The sequence below is a fragment of the Micromys minutus genome (genome assembly GCF_963924665.1).
Source record: "Micromys minutus genome assembly, chromosome: 16".
Taxonomy (NCBI): domain Eukaryota; kingdom Metazoa; phylum Chordata; class Mammalia; order Rodentia; family Muridae; genus Micromys; species Micromys minutus.
Window position 1 is genome coordinate 14742200 of NC_137985.1, and position 17312 is coordinate 14759511.

General features: G+C 37.5%; 1 protein-coding gene across 1 annotated transcript in view; it reads right to left on the reverse strand.

Moving 5' to 3' along the window:
* Positions 1-17312, reverse strand: part of LOC308430871 (uncharacterized protein) — a gene marked incomplete at both ends in the record, with an annotated part of 216021 nt that overhangs the window by 187266 nt on the left and 11443 nt on the right. Inside the window, 3 exon segments of the mRNA XM_080930149.1 lie at positions 1267-1380; positions 6436-8772; positions 8775-10985. Coding sequence (XP_080786275.1) covers positions 1267-1380; positions 6436-8772; positions 8775-10985 — 4662 coding nt within the window.

Sequence of the window (17312 nt, forward strand, 5' to 3'; positions counted from 1 at the left end):
ACTGTCTTTTCCAAATATTCTAGTCAAGTACTCTATCCTTGAGCTATATTCCAGTTTTCCTTTCAATTACATTCTGGAAAGGGTCTTCTAATTTATGCAGGTAAATGTCAGACTTGCAATCCTACTAATTTAGCTGCTTATTTAAACATAGTAGCCCTGAGCTACCAGTTCTGTCTTTAATAGTTTTAACATGTAGTGCATATGTTTTCTAAGTAATATATAAAAGACTATACACAAGTTAATGATTAATTCTCACTGGATAAAACACGGCTACATGGTATGTTCTTTGTACTTTTCTGTATTTTTTGAAAAGCCATTACTGATTACTGGTTGATTAATTGATTGACTGCAGTACTGGAATTTGAAGTTAGCACTTCACTCCCACTAAGCAAGTGCTTTGTTGAGCAATAACCCAGAAAAGTAGCTGTAGAATTTTACACTTGAAAATAGAATACAGATTTTACAGATGAAAAAAGGTGTATTGTTAATTCTTTCATTCTAGATACTCCGGCAGCCGAGGCAGTTACCACATGTTCAAAAATTGACTCAGGTATATAAGAAATTTAAGGATACTTTGAGGACCTTGACAAAAAGGTGTAGGGATATTGTTCAACAGTTGATTACCTGCCTAGAATCTCTCAGTGAGAAGCTGGGAGGAGGGTTCTGTGGAAAATCTTGTGCCTAGAAACTGCCACTGATGTCCTTGGGAGTGCGGCTCAGCAGCAGGATTTTTGACCTAGAGGATGCTGATGAAGAGCTGAGAGTAGGCTTTAGCAACAGTGTGCTTGCTTAACACACATGAGCTGCTCCAGCATATCCACAACACTCCTACATACAAAATTGGATGGCAATTATTTTTCCCCTTGCTGTCCTTCTGTGCATTCTGTTTATATCACAGTTTCCAACATATTTATTTTACTAAATTAGCATATCAATATGGACATGGTGGTACTTCTTGAAATCTTAGCATATTGTGAGTCAGTCCAAGATGGGTTACATAGGAAGCCTTTAAAGAAAGAACGGGGAAGAGTGAAATTAAAGTTTGTGGTCTGAAGCGAAGCATGTTGAGCATGTTATAAGAATCTTGGTACACACGGGCTTCTAAACAGTAACCACTGGACAAAGTACAAGTTCTGACAAAGATTCATAAAAACCATATAGTGCTTATTTCCTTTAAAGAAAACAAGAAGCTTGTTGCTCTGAAACAGGAATTAATGTAAGGTGTATTATTTCTACTTTCTTAGGAGTATGCACAGTGGGACTTACCTTTATTGTTAGCTGGTGATGTGAAAGCCAGAGGATCGGTGCCCAGGCCTGCACTGTCCTTATGAGCAGCTCCATTAGTAACGTCTGTATGGTACTGCATGCCATCTTCCATTTCTGCAGGTGAGAATGCGGAATAAAGCAGGTAATTATCTCTTCCAGAAAGCGTATTTCCTAACTACATCAGTCCATTGAATACATGTCATTCTTAGTGTCTGTGAAAATGACCTTGAGCCACAGCTGCACAGGATGACTACCCAGTTTTTAAATCTATAACTGTCCTATAAGTGTATCAATTTGTCCATCCTGACTGTGCTGATCTGCATGTCACTTTTTTTCTTTTACCACATGCTTTATGTTGTTAATCTGTACTTCATTTCTGTCTGTCCCTCCCTCATTACTTCCCTCTCTCCCTTCCTCTTGTTTCTGTTGAATTTTTTTTTCATTGTTAATTACTTTATTTCATTCCAGCCATTGCTTGCCCCTCCTGTTCTCCTCTCCCTCAGTTCCTCATCCCATTCCTCCTCCTTGCTTCCAAGTGGGTACTCCCCACCAAGCATCACCTTTCCAGGGGGCCTCAAGTCTCTTGAGATTAGGCACCCAGACCAGACCTGACAGTTCTCTAATATATATGTGCCTGGGGCCTCCGACAAGCGCATATATGCTGTCTGGCGAGTCGCTCAAAATCTGGAAGCTACCAGGGGTCCAGGTTAGGTGAGATTGCTCATCTTCATATGGGTCACTCTAACTCTTTTATTTTTTAAGCAGGGTCTCAGGCAGTCCAGGCATGTCTCAAATTTGATACATAGCTAAGGATGACCTTGAGTTTCTGATTCTTCTGCCTAAACATCCTGAGTACTGGGTTGACAGATGTGTATCACTATGCACAGCTTATGTAATATTGGGGAAAGACTCAAGATCCTTGTATATGCCAAACAGCACCCTACCAAATAAAGTGTATCCCCAATCTTTTATATCTTCCCTCATTTTCTTCCATTTTCAAGTAAAATTGATCTTCTCTTTTTACTTGGTTTGATTTCACTTCAGAGTATGAGTATACTAAAACAAAAAAGCAAGAAATATATAGTGTTAAAGACCTAAAATCCAAACATTCAGGATGGTAAGGCAGAATAATTATTAATATGAGACCTGTTTGGTGGTATGTAATACAATGTATAGAGAAAGTGAGTAAATATTTCAAATGTCTTTAGCTCTTTTGTGACTTGTTAAGAGTATCTGTGTAGAAAAGTAAACTCAGTAAAGTTGAAGTGGTTTTACAGAATATTTTTTGATTTGTGATATAAATAAATTCTGGTATCAAATTAATTCTTTCACAGGAAGTGTATCCTTAAAAGGTCTTTTCCTGTATACACTGCTATCTTGGAACTGTGATTTCATTTCAGGAATCTTCCCACATCATCAGGCATTTTATTCCTTCAGTTTTCATGATTCTGTAATTTTCCTTACTACTCTTTCACTTTGCTGTAACTCTAATAGCATGTTCAGTGTAAGGGCAGAAACTCACCCTTGAGTCATGTCTGGTTCACAGATAATATCTATTCTCTCTGCCATGTGAAAAGCTTGGGAAGGATTATTTTAAACTCAGTGTCAGCTTAATTAAAAAATGGGTTTCAGGCCAATAAGTTCCTACATTTACCATATATGGATTATATATAACATCTATAATACATACATATTACATATATGCATATAATATGCTATACATTTACCTTAATTCTGTTAGTGCACACACACACACACACACACACACACACACACACACACACACACACATATATATATTAAACAAGGGCTGCATGTGTTGCTTAGACATACAGCTTATTTGTCAATTCATGTGAACTGTGAATTTGTAAATCTACAAAAGCCAAACAAAGCAAAATCTCTGCCTTTCATTTATGTGTTACTTTGCCTTAAGTCTAGTCCTCTATGCATAACTTACCTATTCATTGAGGACCCACATGTTGCCAAAACACCTCTCATTTTATGTCAGCTTAGACTTTCAGTAGTATTTGACAGAGATTACAATCTCCCTTGAAAATCCCTGCATTTCTATGGCTATTTCTGTGGTAATTCCAGAATCTCTTATTTTCCAATTTTATCAACCCCTGTTTTAGTTAATGATTAAAAAGAAAAATGTATATTTCTGCATAGTGTGGATTCTTTTTTCTTTGGGTGGTGCTGGGAAATAAAACCTGTGGCATTGTAGCACTAAGCTATTTCTCCCAGGTTTGTCAGACAATGTTTCACATGGTAGAGTGGCAGGAATACATTAACTGTAGCTGTCTAAGTTCTTAGCTTCATTATGTCTGTATCATGATGGTGAGAAAAGTATTTCCCTTCTACTCTGTATCTCAATTTCACTACAACGGATTTATACAACTGAAGAATACAAAATAACATTACAATGAGAGTTAAAAAGCCCTTATGGAACAGCATTGTATACAGTGAGTGCTGTATAGGCCTAATTGTCATCCTCAACAGCATTAATTGTTATTAATAAATACACAAGACCATTTATTACATTCTAGTAATTACTTGTGACCTTGATTATTTGTCTGTTTTGTCTATGCCCAGTTCAGGTCTTAGAACTGATTAATGTTAGGAGTTCAATCAGTGTTTACTAAAGAATTTTTGAGTATGGGGAGGAGGGTATAAGTCATCTATAAAGAATTTGTCTCCCATGGACAAGGTCTTATGTTCCATTTGAAATAATGCACAAAAATGAGTATATGCTTTTAAACAAATGGCTAAATTAAAGAACCTTAAAGTTCAACTGGCAGTCAGCATGCAGGAGAACGCAAGTCAATTTTATCTTATCTCTTTGTACAAAGCTCAAGTCCAAGTGGATCAAAGACCTCCACATAAAACCAGGTACACTGAAACTAATAGAAGAGAAAGTGGGGAAAAGCTTAGAACACATAGGTACAGAGGATATTTTCCTGAACAGAACACCAATGCTTATGCTCTAATATCAAGAATAGACAAATGGGACCTCATGAAATAGCAAAGCTTCTAAAGGCAAAGGACACTGTCAATAGGACAAAACAACAACCAACAGATTGGGAAAATACCTTTATCAATCTTATATCTGATAGAGGCTAGAATCCAATATATACAAAGAACTCAAGATGTTAAAATCTAGAGAATCAAATAATCCTATTAAAAATGGGATACAGAGTTAAACAATGAATTCTCAACTGAGGAATGTTGAATAGCTAAAATGCACCTAAAGAAATGTTCAACATTTCTAGTCATCAGAGAAATGCAAAATAAAAACTACCCTAAGATTTCACCTCACACCAGTCAGAATAGCTAAGATCAAAAACTCAGGTTACAGCAGATGCTGGCTAGGATGCGGAGAAAGAGGAACACTTCTCCACTGTTGATGCTACTGTAAACTGGTACAACCACTCTGGAAATCAATCTGGCAGTTTCTCAAAAAACTTGACATAGTATGACCTGAAGAACCAGCTATACCACTCCTGAGAATATTCCCAAAAGAAGCTCCAACATATAATAAGGACACATGTTCCACTGTGTTTATAGTAGTTTGATTTATAATAGCCAGAAGCTGGAAAGAACCAAGATGTCCTTCAACGTAGGAATGGATACAAAAATTTTGGTACATATATACAATGTAGTACTACTCAGCTATTAAAAACAATGACTTCACGAAATTCCTAGGCAAATGGATGAAACTTGAAGCTATCATCCTGAGTGATGTTACCCAGTCACAAAAGAACACTCATGTTACATACTCACTCATAAGTGATACTGACCGAAAAAGCTTGAATACCCAAGAAACAACTTATGAAGCTCAAAGAGAAGAAATGCCAGAAAGTGGATGCCTCAGTCCTTCTTAGAAGGGAAAACAAAATGCTCAATGGAGGAAATAAAGGGACAAATCAGGGATTGGAGAAAAGATCATCCAGAAACTGCTTCACCAGGGAATCCATTCTATAAACCCATTAACTATTGTTTATGCCAAGTAGTGCTTATTGGCAGAAAGAAAATATGGATGTCTCATCAGAAGCTCTGTCAGAACCATACTGATACAGAGGAGGATTCTTGAAGCTAACCATCAGACTCAACACAAGGACCCCAATGGAGGATCTAGAGAAAGGACTGAAGGAGCTGAAAAGATCTGCAACCCCATGGAAAGAACAAAACCATCAACTAACAAAACCAACCACAGCTCCCAGGGACTAAAACACCAACCAATGAGTTTGCACAGAGAGATCCATGGTCTCTGGTGCCTATGCAGCAGAGAATAGCATTCTCTGGCATCAATGGGAGGAGAGGCCTTTGTTCCAGCAAAAGCTCATTTTCCCAGTGTAGGGGAATGACAATGTGCTGAGATGGGAGAGGGTGGTTGGGATAGGGAACACTTTCATGGAGGTAATGGGAGGGGGATGGGGGATGAGACTGGGGGAATGGAATAACATCTGAAATGTAAATGCAGAGAATATTTAATAAAATGAAGGGAAAAAAGCCATATATTATATACAAAAGCGTTTTACTCAGCCATATAGAAGAATGAAATGAAGTCATTTGAACGAACTAGAAATAATCATGTTAAACAAAATTAGGCAGACGGGTAAATAAATATGGATTTTTATATCATGTGAAAACAAACAAATAAAAGCCTCCAAAAGAGAATAGTGACTACAAAGGAAATGGAAAAAAACCTAAGAGAAGTTAGAAAGTGAGTAAAAAGAGTTTATAGTAGGAAGTGGGGATGAGAGCATTGTTGGGCCATGTATGAGAATATTAGAGTGAAATTCACAAATTTGCACAATTTTTGATTCAATAATGATAAATGTAGAAATCACAAATAAATATGAATGCCATAATGCACTCCTAATTTTCTACCTCATAGGAAAGGGATCTTGCCTATAAGCCTTTCCAGTCTATAAGTGGGAGTGTAGAAACCGTGCTTCTTATTTATCAACTTGGTTGAATGTGTAGGAACCTGAAAAACACTTCTTGCCTTTCCCCAGTCAGTACTCTCCATCATTACATTTTTCAAGAAGAATGATAAAGATGTCTGGATGAATTGGGAATTGGGCTTTGAGATTATAAACATAACCATGGAATATTGAGAACTACCACTCACTATCACAACACTGGTGTCTTCAGTTTTTAAATTACCTGAAGGAGTACTAATCCTTTGTAGGAATGGGCTGGCTGTAGAGTCAGTGGTAGTGGGAGCAGGATGGGGTAGTGGTGTTGAAATTGAAAAAGGCAGTTTCTTTACAATGGTGGCAACCAAATGACTTGACTGTATTATAGAATGGGGACTCTTGGAAGTCACATATGAACTGCCTGTTGGATTGCTAGTTGCAGCAATTAGAGCCATATCCTCTGTGGGAGAAAGTGTTGTATCAATTAGAGATGGCTCATTTGAAGTCAGTATATCAGTTCTTGGAACACGTACACTTTCTGGTGAAGGCATAGTAAAATTGTACTCTGGGAAGAATGTTACACCAGTAGTCTCTAGAATAGATGAAGAAGAATTTAAAATGGCAATTGTTTCTGCTGGAAGTTCAGTAAACTCTGAAGTTTGAGTCTGATATGGGGCTGATATATTCATAGTAGAAGTGACATCAGTCTTAGTACTTGGCAAAAGGAAAGTGGACACTGGCACTGAAGGTTTGTTCATTTGTGAGGATATGCTAGTGTCTTTCAATCCAGAAGTCAAATGGGAAAATGGCTTAGTATTAGATCTTGTTGTTTCTAAATGGTTTGGCAATGATGGGGACATAATAGTTTCCCATACAGAGGAAGAAGTACCCATTTTATCAGTGTCTTTAGATGACTCAGAGGGTATCAATACAGAGGCACTTAGTTCATGTCCAATACTAATGGTATTCATGTTGGTTACTATGAAATTTGGGGAAGAGTGTTTTTCTATATCAGTAGTAACTTCAGATAAATCCAAAATTTTAAGTGATGTGCTGCTTAAATTTGGAGGCAAACTTATTCCAGGTTTGAAGCTTCTGCTTGATATATCTGTTGTTTTAAACAATTCAGAAGAGGAGAATGAAGCCTTAGAAAAAGAAGTGGAGTTTGAACGTTGTGGTGATAAAGGGAAGGCAGAAGAAGAGTTGGTTGGTATTGTCAACAAGGAAAAATCAGTTCTATCTGATGAAAGGGTCACAGATGGTACAGTGTATTGGGCTTGTGGTTCAGAAGTGGTTATGTCAAGGGGCGTTACTTCAGACCTGGTGGAACTGTAAGATTTTTGTGAGGTTCTGGTGTCCTTTGAAGTAACTTGGTCACTGTTGCTTGAGTTTGGAAATGAAGTTGTAAAGGAAGCTAAGTTTGTGCCCAATGCTTCTGTAGTTGCTTTCCCAGAAGAGGGGAAAAAGAGCCCTTGTCTTTCTGATAGAGGAGTAGCAGGAAACAATGATACTGTCCCAGGAATAGTTTCTATAGAATTCATAGAGGAAGTTGCTACATGGAATGGAGTGTCTTTCAATGAAAGTAACTCAGAACTGGTGGGATGAGAGATTGAGTTTGTATGTGAAAATGTCTGAGTTATAGCAGAGAGAACCCTTGTATAAATTGTAGGATCTGATGTGTTCAGATGAGTGGTGGCACTAGATAATTCCTCAACATTAACTGCTCGACTGATATCAGTTCTTGGAAAGAAAAGTGTTTTTGTAGAATCTGTAGACATGGACACTTCCTCAGGGCTCATTGTCCATGATGCCAAAGAAGGGTTATTGATAGCAGCTGTAGATTCTGAATGTGAAAATGTATGTGTCCCACTGGGGTGAGTATCCTTGATTGAGGGAGTGCTTGATGTATCTGGATGCTCCAAAATATCTGAGATACCTGGAGAATATCCCATGGGTCTACTTTCCACCTCTCCTGATTCTGCACCAATGGTGGAGGTAGACAAACTGATAGAGGTTCCAGTGAAGGTATCTTCTGATGTTGACTGAAATTCTGAAAGGTATATGCTGTCAGAACACATGAGTCCCGTCCTAGATTCAAAAGGAGAAGTGCCAGTGGAAAGTTCACTATGGCTAGTGCTGTATTCTTTGGTTGCATTTATGTCTTCAGCTGTACGGAAATCTGTTAATGCTGGTGTCAAGGGGAAAGATGTACCCATCTCAATCTCTGTACTTTCAGATGAGACTGATTGTAAAGGTGAAAGTCTGGTTTGTACCATGGTTGGCAGAATAGTTGTGAAAGACCCCTTTTCAAGTGAGTCTGATATAGGCATGATAGCATGTTTGTTGGTGCTATTTTTCATGCTGCCCACTGGTGTGAGTGAGGAAAAAGAGTTTGTCTGTGAGATTTTGGAGAGTTGGGCACTGTGGGAGCTTGATATAGAAGGGGTCACTGATTTAGGTGTCATATATAATTCAGTATGGATTGGGTCCTTAGAAATTGTGAAGATGGAGGTGACAGAAATAGGAGAAGTGGTGCTGTATGTGCCTACATTGGCAGGAACTGGAAAATGTAATGATGCCTCAAACTTGTAGACATGGACCCTTCCCAAACTAAATGATTTCTTAATGTGGTTGCAGGGTTGATGTTGGTAGAATTAACCATAGATTCTGAAAGTGCAAATGTCTGTGTCCCACTGTGTTGGTTTTCTATGTTTGAAGCCATAGTTGATATGTCTTTGGAAGTTACCATGTTTGATGTCAGCACAGTATGTTTTTTTTGACTGGTTACAGTGTCTTCTAATTCTATGGTCATTTTAGATCTTGAATACTTGTTGGAGATTCCAGTGGAAATGTCCTCTGATGTTGAGTGATATAATTTATAAAGAAATGATTTGTTAGCAGATATACCTTTTGTCACAGATGTAAGAAGAGGTATAGTGGGTTCATTAGTGTGGCTAGTTCTGTGTTCTTTGGTTGGATACCTGTCTTCAAATTTACTGAAATTTTTCCATGCTTTGGTTAAGAAATAATTTGTCTGGTTTTCAATCTCTATTGTTGCAGAGGAAATTGAATGTGGAGAGGAAAGTGTGGTACCTTCTGAGCTGGCCAGAATTGTGAAATACTCATGTTCAGATGAGATTGGGGTAGGAGTAATGGTTTGTTTGGGTTGGGGTGTTGAGCTCCCAATTTTATTCTTACCTTTTGTGACTGAAGAATCAGTGGTCAAGTGTGAGATTTTGGACACCTGCCCAATGTTGAAACTCTTCTGAGGACTGCTATTAAAGCTTGGAAATGAAGAAGTCTCAGGTTCTGAGTTTGAGGGTAAGTCTGTTGGGATCATGTCCTTAGAAACTGTGATGATATAGGCCACAGAACCAGTAGATGATGAATTGTGTGTGTCTGTCACAGAAGAAATAGCAGAAGGTAAATATGACTCATGTGGCATTTTTATAGAATCTGTAAACATGGATTCCTCCCAAGGAATAGGTGACCATGGTTCTAAAGATGTAGTTTTGGTAGGATTCATGGCTTCTGGATGTGAAAATGTATGTACTTTACTTGAGTTAGTGACCTTGATTGAAGCAGAGGTTGATGGGTTTTCAGAAGTCACCATGCTTAATGTCACCACAGATTGTCCAATGAGGCTATTTGTCAACTGTTGAGATTTTGCAGTGATGCTGGTACTAGGCGTCCTACTGGTGATTCCTAAAGAAGTGTCTTCTGATATTAACTCATGTAGTGTTGTAAATGATGTGATCCCAGTAGACATGTCTTTTGTTGAAGGTTCAAGAAGAGAAAGATTCATGGGCACTTCTGTATAGTTAGGACTATACCCTATGATTGAATCCATTTCTTCATGTGTTCTAGATTGTACCCCAGCTGTCGTCCAACCTTGTTTGGTAGTATAATGAGTAATAGGTAGATGTCTTTCTGATGTAAAACTAGAAGGTGATGAAGAACTTGTTTTGACTGTAGTTTCCCAGGAACTTTCAGAGCTGATTTCTTTCAGTAGTGATGAGTTTGTCCTGGGTAGGGCTTTGTAACTTTTGCTGAGAAGAGTAAATGTCTCCAACAATGAATAATTCTGAGAGACACTGAAATGCTTTGCTGACCTTGAGGTAGTTGCTGGTGTACCTTGAGATACAACTGTGTTTGGCGTCTTCACAAAATATACTGTCTGACTAGTGGTGATTTCTCTGCTGATTGTGGAGTTTGGGAGCTCAGAGGAAATTCCAGTGAGGGTTTCTTTTGGTTTGATTAGCTGGTTAGTGGTTGGATTGGAATTGCTGTTAGTTGTAGATTCTGTTCTGGGCATAAGAACAGAATTAGTGAAGAACACTTGAGTAAGATTAGAAGTATGTTCTGTGGTTGGAATCATCTCAGTTTTGTTAGTTTCTGCCATAGTTAGAGTGGTAGAGGTGTCTGACAGAAGAGTACTATTTAATGCAAGCCCATTGTGTGTCTTAGTTCTGATAAAATTAGATGTATTCATTGAAGGAGAACCAGTGCTCTCCTGTGTCATTTCAGAGATGTTTGTGGACAACATAGTTTTAGGTATAACTGACAAGAAAGGTACATTGGGAGGAGAACTGGTAGCTTTCATGATATTCAGTGCTTTCTTTGAGTTTCTTGTGTCTTTTACAGTGGCCATCTTTGAAGTAATGCTACTTCTCCAATGTAAAGTTGAAGCATTCACTGTTGTGCCTGTGTCCAACCTTCTTGTCCTTGTCTCAGGTGTTGGTCTAAGCACTGAAGTCATAGATCCACTAGAACTATGTGGTTCTTGGAACGCTGAGGCTACATGAGAAGGCAAGGGTGATTTACTTAACACAGTAAGCACTTGACAAATAATAAATAATTATAAAATAAAAAATCCAATAATATACTAAGGAATAGGCATGTATACCCTCTTATACCCATAAAAATGATTAGAGTCTCATTGTGCTTGATATCTGCATCAATCATATATTTTTATATTCATCTATCAAAAATAATTTTATCCTGGACTATCTTCATGTTTGTTCAGGATATAACATTTCTAACTTAATATTCCTATGTTTACAAAGCATGTATTAAAATAATCACTAAAACATTATATTGTTTATCAGGTGAAGTTGCATAAAATATAACTTATAAATAAAACCTATAGTCCAATAGCTATAAAAATAAGTCAGGTTAGCTTAAAATGCACAGAATAAATGACTATGGAGTGATCAGCCCTAAATTATACCACTTCTCCTTAATGCTCAAGAAGCCTTCTAGAAAAGGAAGTGGAAATACTGTAAGAAACAGAGCTACAAAACAATGTATTCTGGACATGACAGGGCCATTGCTCTCCTGAACTCATGACTACTCTGGTGGACTGTACAAGGCCTACACAAGATCAAGTCAATTAACATTGCAGCACGAGTAGGGGAGGTAAAGAATTATTGACAATGGATTGTAGATTGGTAAGAGACAGTATTTCTTTCCAGAATTGTGCCCTCTGAAAGATTGCCCATGCTCCAATAGATGGCTCATGATACAGCTGCATGCAGAAAGCTAGCATTAATTAAACTCAGTGGGTTATTCAAAAAAGAATGGAAGAAACATGAGGAGGGAGAGGAGGAAGAAGAAAAAAGGAGAAGGAGAAGAGAAAGAGGTATAAAAAAAAGAGGAGCAGAGCTGAAAAGCTCTTTCAACAGGTTAAATTGCCTGCTCTCAAATCTGACAAACTGATTTTGATCTCTGGTATGCACATAGTGAAAGGAAATAACTGACTTCTGAAAATTGTTCTCTGACCTTCATATGTACACTGAGACATGTAAACACACACTCACACACACACATGCACACACATACAATAAACTAACTAATTTAAAAATGTAATATCAAATGTTTATTTCCAGATTAAGAGGACATGAAGTTGGGAAGGGAAAAATGATAAAAAAAATAGTTTGGGAGGAGTTGGAAACAGGAGTGAAGGGGAAAATGATAAAAATATGATATTTACATATATAAAATCATCAAGTACTAAATATATTTTGAAAATGGATATTTTCCAGAAGTTAACAGTAACAGGATGAACATACAATAGAATAAATCTATGATTCATTGGGACATTTATAGTACATAGATGCCTGAAATTTTTACTAGACTAACAGCTAGCATTTCTGCTGGACGAAGTATCTATGAAAAATTGAGGTGTTCTAATGCCCTATACTAACTGACAAAACCCTCTTCCATCCTCAGGCTTCCATAATCTCCATCCATACTTTTTATTGCTATAAATTTGACTTTCATCATTTCTTGTATATATTAAAATATACAGGGAGATCCACGGACACAGGCATGGTAGGAAGGCGCTCCAGGTAGCCAGGGAACAGAGAGGTCTGTGCTGAGCACTGGAAAAGTGCCACCCTGATTTTTTCAGGGGAGCAGGAATCCTGCCTTTGGGTGTCTGTTTCTAGCCAGCAGCCCGTGAACGCAGAACAGGCACTCAGGCCATCTGCCACCAGGAACAGTGGAGATCCAGGGACATAGGCCAGGTACACGGTAGAGACGAGAACCAATCACTGACAACTAGAAAAAATATAATCACAGACAGCAAGATGGAAAGAGGAAAGTGAAAGGACTTACCCCAGGAAAACCAAGACAACTTGTCAACACCTGAACCCAGCTCTCCCATCACATCAATCACCGGAGTGCCAAAAACTCCAGAAGAAGAAGACTCAGGCCTGAAATCATACCTCAAGATGATGATAGAGATACTTAAACAAGAACGGGAGGAAAACCATAAAGAAATAGAAGCTTTTAAAGAGGAAACATGAAAAACACCCAAAGAACTGAAAAAAAAAATGGGGAAAACAGAACAAAGAGATGAAGGCATGGAAGAAGGAATTTAAAATGGAAAAGGAAACAATAAAGAAAACACTAAAAGAGACAACCCTAGAGGTAGAGCACCTAAGAAAAATAAACTCAGGAGTTATGGATGTGAGCATCTCCAAGAGACTACAAGAGATGGAAGAAAGAATCTCAGGTGCCGAAGACAACAGTGAAAACATAGAAAAAACAGTCAGAGAGGATGCAAAAACCAAAAGGCTCATAACCCAAAATATCCAGGAGATACAGGACACAATGAGAAGATCAAACCTAAGGATAATAGGAATAGAAGAGGGCAAAGAATACCAACTAAGAGGCACAGTAAATATCTTCAACAAAATCATAGAAGAAAACTTCCTTATCCTTAAGAATGAGATGACCCTGATCATTAAAGAAGCCTACAGAACTCCAAATAGGTTGAACCAGAGAAGAAATTCCTCCCAACACATAATAGTCAAAACGCCAAGTGCCCAAAGCAAAAAAAGAATACTAAAAGCAGTAAGGGAAAAAGATCATGTAACATATAAATGTAAACCAATCAGAACCACACCCGATTTCTCAACAGAGACTATGAAAGCTAGAAGAACCTAGACAGAAATCATGCAGACCATAAGAGAACACAGGTGTCATTCTAAGCAGCTATACCCAGCAAACCTCTCAATCACCATAGATGGAGAGACCAAGATATAAATTTAGTCAATATCTGACCACAAACACAGCACTACAATGAATTATATGTGGAAAATCCAATACAAGGAGGGAAACTACATCCTAGTAAAAACAAGAAAATACCTAAGCAAGAAAACCAAAAGAAGAAAGACAGACAGGCACAAATTTACCTCCAAAAGCAAAAATAGCAGGAGATAGCAACCACTATTCCTTATTATCTGTTAACATAAATGGACCCAATTCCGCAATAAAAATATATAGGCTTTCAGACTGGATACATAAACAAAACCCAGCATTTTGCTGCATACAGGAAACTCATCTCAGAGACAAAGACAGATACTATCTCAGAGTAAAAGGTTGGGAAATAAATTTCCAAGCAAATGAGCTAGAGTGGCCATTCTAACATCAAATAAAGTAGATTTTCAAGTTATCAAAAAAGATAAGGAAGAGCACCTTTTACTCATTACAAGGGAAATTTGTCAGAAGGAACTCTCAATCCTTAACATATATGCTCCAAATACAAAAGCACCTATATTCATAAAAGAAACCCTACTAAAGCTCAAAAAATACACTAAACCACACACAATAATAGTGGGAGATCGCAACACCACACTCTCACCAATGGAGAGATCGTTGAAACAGAAAATTAAAAAGGACACAGTAAAACTAGCAGAGGTTATGAACCAATTGGAATTAATAGATATCTACACAACATATCATCCTAAAACAAAGGAACACACCTTCTCAGCACCTTATGGCACCTTGTCCAAAATTGACCATATAATCACAAAAGAAGCTCAGTAGATATAAGAAGATTGAAATACTCCCATGTCTCCTATCAGATCACCATGCTCTAAGGCTGGTCTTTAATATCAACAAAAACAAAAAGCCCAAATACACATGGAAACTAAACAACGCTCTATTAAATAATAGCATGGTCAAAGAAGAAATAAGAAAAGAAATTAAGGATTTTCTAGAATTTAATGAAGACAGAAACACAACATACCTAAACCTATGGGATGCAATGAATGCAGTACTGAGAGGTAAACTCATAGCTCTGAACGCTTCCAAAAAGAAACTAGAGAAAGCATACACTAGCAACTTGAAAGTACAGTTGAAGCTCTAGAATGAAAGGAAGCAGATACACCCAAGAGGAGTAGAAGGCAAGAAATAAACAAACTCAGAGCAGAAATTGACCAAATAGAAACAAAAGCAACCATTCAAAGAATCAACAAAACAAAGAGCTGGTACTTTGAAAAAATTAACAAGATTGATAAACCCTTATACAGACTAACTAGATGGCAAAGAGAGAGTATCCAAATCAACAAAATCAGAAATGAAAGTGGAGACATAATAACTGAAACTGAAGAAATTCAAAAAATCATCAGATACTACTACAAAAGCCTATACTCAACAAAGCTGGAAAATCTGGAGGAAATGGATAAATTCCTAGATAGATACCAGATACTAAAGTTAAACCAGGACCAGGTAAACCATCTAAATAATCCCATAACAGCTAAAGAAATAGAAGCAGTCATCAAAAGCCTCCCAACCTATAAAAGCCCAGGTCCAGATGGGTTCATAATTCCAGTGCAGAATTTTATCAGACATTTATTGCCGAAATAATACCAATACTCTCTAAACTATTCCACAAAATAGAATCAGATGGAACACTACCTATTTTATTTTTTGAGGCCACAATAACCCTCATTACTAAACCAGACAAAGACTCTACAAGGAAAAAGAACTTAAGACCAATCTCACTTATGAACATTGATTCAAAAATACTCAATAAAATCCTTGCAAACCAAATCCAAGAACACATCACAAAGGTCATTCACCATTATCAAGTAGGCTTCATCCCTGGAATGGGGGTATGGTTTAATATATAGAAATCCATGATCCTAATCTACCATATAAACAAACTCAAAGAAAAAAATCCACATGGTCATTTCCCTAGATGCTGAGAAAGCATTTGGCAAAATTCAACTCCCCTTCATGTTAAAGTCTTGGAAAAAACAGGAATCCAAGGCCCATACCTAAACATAATAAATGCAATATACAGCAAACCAACAGCCAACATCAAACTTAATGGCGGGAAACTTGAAGCAATCCCACTAAAATCAGGGACTCGACAAGGCTGCCCACTCTGCCCCTACCCATTCAACATAGTACTGGAAGTCCTGGCTGGAGAAATTAGACAGCAAAAGAAAATTAAATACATACAAATTGGAAAGGAAGAAGTAAAAGCATCACTGTTTGCAGATGACATGATAGTGTACTTAAGTGACCCCACAAATTCCACCAGAGAACTCCTACAGCTGATAAACAAGTTCAGCAATGTGGCTGAATAGAAAATTAGCTCAACAAATCAGTACCATTTCTCTACTCAAAGGGCAAATGTGGAGAAAGAAATTAGGGAAAAGATATCCTTCACAATAGTCACAAAAAAATATGAAATACCTTGGTGTGACTCTAACTAAGCAAATGAAGAACCTGTATGACAAGAACTTCAAACCTCTAAAGAAGGAAATTGAGGAAGATCTCAGAAAATGGAAAGATCTCCCATGCTCATGGATTGGAAGGATCACCATTTTTTGAACAGAACATCAATGACTTGTGTTCTAAGGTCAAATATCGACAAATGGTACTTAATGAGATTTCAAAGTTTTTGTAAGGCTAAGGACACTGTCATGAAAACAAAATGGCAGCCAACAGATTGAGAAAAGATCTTTACCAACCCCACTTCAGATAATGGCCTAATATCCAATGCGAAAAAATAACTCAAGAAGCTAGACACCAGAGAATCAAACAACCCTATTAAAAATGGGGTACAGAGCTAAACATAAAGTTCTCAATTGAGGAATATTGAATGGCTGAAAAGCATCTAAGGAAGTGCTCAACATCATTAGCAATCAGGGAAATACAAATCAAAACAACCCTGAGAATCCACCTCACACCAGTCAAAATGGCTAAGATCAAAATTTCAGATGACAGCTGATGCTGGCGAAAATGTAGAGAAAGAGGAACACTTATCCACTGTTGGTGGGGTTGTAAACTGGTACAAACACTCTGGAAATCAGTCTGGTGATTCCTCAGAAATTTGGAAACAGTACTACCTGAAGACCCAGTTATTCCGATTCTGGGCATATACTCCAGAGATGTCCCAACATACAACAAAGACACATGCACCACAATGTTTATAGCAGCCCTATTTATAATAACCAGAAGCTGAAAAAAAACCCAGATGTCCTTCAATAGATGAATGGATACAAAAATTGTGGCACATTTACACAATGGAATACTACTCCGCTATCAGAAACAATGACTTCATGGAATTCTTAATAAAATGGATGTATCTAGAGAATATCATCCTAAGTGAGATAACCCAGTCATAAAAAAACAGACATAATATGCAGTCACTGATAATTGGATACTAGCCCCAGAAGCTCTGAACACCCCAGAAACAACTCACAGACTGTAGGAAGTTCAAGAAAAAAAAAAAAGAAAAAAAAGATGAAAAACCATTATGTTTAATCTTCAGACACCAAGAAAACTTTGACTAATTCTGGATTACTTCTTGTTTTACATGTA